Source organism: Prionailurus viverrinus, chromosome B4 (genome assembly GCF_022837055.1).
Source record: "Prionailurus viverrinus isolate Anna chromosome B4, UM_Priviv_1.0, whole genome shotgun sequence".
In the NCBI taxonomy this organism is placed as follows: Eukaryota; Metazoa; Chordata; class Mammalia; order Carnivora; family Felidae; genus Prionailurus; species Prionailurus viverrinus.
This window is the reverse complement of record NC_062567.1, coordinates 79,322,383-79,324,498: the sequence shown is the minus strand read 5'-3', so window position 1 is coordinate 79,324,498 and position 2,116 is coordinate 79,322,383. Positions and strand designations below refer to the sequence as shown.

The following is a 2,116-nucleotide window of genomic DNA, read 5'->3' as shown; positions in this document are numbered from 1 at the left end:
TAATTAATACATATTTTGGTACCTGGAAGTGCGGTGCTGACATAACAAATACCTAAAATAAGGGTGTGGCTTTGGGACCAGGGAATGGATGGAAGCTGGAAAAGCTTTGAGGATTTTGAAGAAAGTATTCACGAAAGCTTAACCTTGAAAATACTTTTTTGTAGAATTCTTGGACTCTGGGGAGGAGAGTCCTATTTCCCTGGAAGGTGACTTGTAGGGCTGTCATTTATTTTGGAGCCATGGCATTTTCCTGATCCGGTCTTTCACTACTTGCTTAACTTGTTGGTTCCTGAGAGTGTAGATAAAGGGATTCAAGAGGGGGGCAATAATTGTATTGATTAGGGACACTCCTTTGTTGAAATCAACCCCCTTGCCAGGAGAGGGCTTCACATACATGAAGAAGCAGCTGCCATAGCACAGGGTGACCACAATGATATGGGAGGAACAGGTGGAGAAAGCTTTCTTTCTCTCCTGGACCGAGGGGATCCTGACAATTGTCCGGATGATCTGGACATAGGATATGGTGATCAGCACTAGAGTGCTGACCAGTGCCACCACGGCCAGGGTAAAAGCCACCATTTCTAACACCTGTGGCCCACTGCACACCACCTCCATTAGAGGCGTATAGTCGCAGAAGAAGTGGTTGATGTGGGTGTCACAGAATGGAAGCTGACTGGTCAGGATGACAGGCACTATGATGAAGAAGAATCCTGCCAGCCAGCAGGTGAGGATAAGCTGTGTGCAGACTCTGTTGCTCATGAGGATGGGGTAGTGGAGGGGCTGGCAGATGGCAATATACCGGTCATAGGCCATGGCTGTGAGGAGGAGGAACTCTGTAGCCCCCAGGAAGATGTGGAAAAAGTCCTGAGTAATGCAGCCAGCAAAACTGATGGTCTTGGTCCCTGTGGCAATGTTGAGCAACATCTTGGGCACGATGACGGTTTGGAACCAAATTTCTAGGCAGGACAGATTCCGGAGGAAGAAGTACATAGGGGTTTGCAGGCGTGTGTCCAGCAAGGTCAGGCTGATGACAACCAGGTTTCCAGAGACAGTCACAAGGTAGGCAAGCAGCAGGAGCAGGAAAACTGCCACCTGAAGCTCTTTGGTGTCTGTCAGGCCTTGGAGGAAGAACTCAGTCACTATGGTCTGATTGGCCATCGTGGGCCTCAGCCCTTTCCAGAAATGTGCAACCTGGGCAGATAGGAGCATCAGAAATTAGGATGAAGAAGATGAAAATTTCTCATAAAGTGCATTATTCTTTTACCTGTCCACTGTCTCCCTATAGATTCAGGGAAGCAGAGCAGAAGCTTCTGGAGACTCTTCCCTAGTCAGAAATCAGCCTAGATCTTTCAGAATCTTTGAGGTATTATTGAATGTCAGTGACTTTTCCCTCTCCTTTCCTTATTTCTTTTCTCTTTTATTTCTTTTATTTGCTCTGAAAAAGGCTACAAAGAATTCTCTGCTCTTCCCCCAGTTCTCTTTAGAACTGGCAAACACCTATTCATCCTTCAAGATCCAGTCTAAGTGTGACCTCTTACATGAGGCCTTTCCTACTGTAGGCCTGCTGATTCTTCAGCTTTCTCCCAGCTCTGGTAACACATAATTTGTGCCTCTGTTATATTTCTGTAGAGTCAGTGATGTAGGATAGAACCTCTCTTCCCTGCCAGGCCACAAACATCTTGAGCCTAGGGACTGCTTTTTTGTTCATCTGCTCAGCACTTACCTTTCCCTTATCAGTAGATGCACTGGTCTTCTCAGATCTGTATTCACAACAAAAAATTTTTTTTCTTCAAATTTTTTATTTAAGTTCTAGTTAGTTAATATACAGTGTATTATTGTTTTCAGGGGTAGAGTTTAGTGAATCATCACTTGCATATAACACCCAGTGCTCAACAGAAGTGCCCTCCTTTTTTTTTTTTAATTTTTAAATGTTTATTTCTGAGAGACAGAGCGAGACAGAGAACAAGTCGGGGAGGGGCAGAGACAGAGGGAGACACAGAATCCTAAGCTGGCTCCAGGCTCTGAGCTGTCAGCACAGAGCCTGATGCAGGGCTTGAACCCACAAACTGTGAGATCATGACTTGAGCTGAAGTTAGATGCTTAACTGACTTAGCCA

At 45.4% G+C, this 2,116-nt stretch overlaps 1 protein-coding gene across 1 annotated transcript; it reads right to left on the bottom strand.

Moving 5' to 3' along the window:
• Positions 1-222: 222 nt before the first annotated feature.
• Positions 223-1,158, bottom strand: LOC125170632 (olfactory receptor 2AP1-like). Its single transcript, XM_047867330.1, has one exon. It carries the CDS (start codon positions 1,156-1,158, stop codon positions 223-225), a length of 936 nt encoding a protein of 311 aa, XP_047723286.1.
• Between the last annotated feature and the right edge of the window lie 958 nt (positions 1,159-2,116).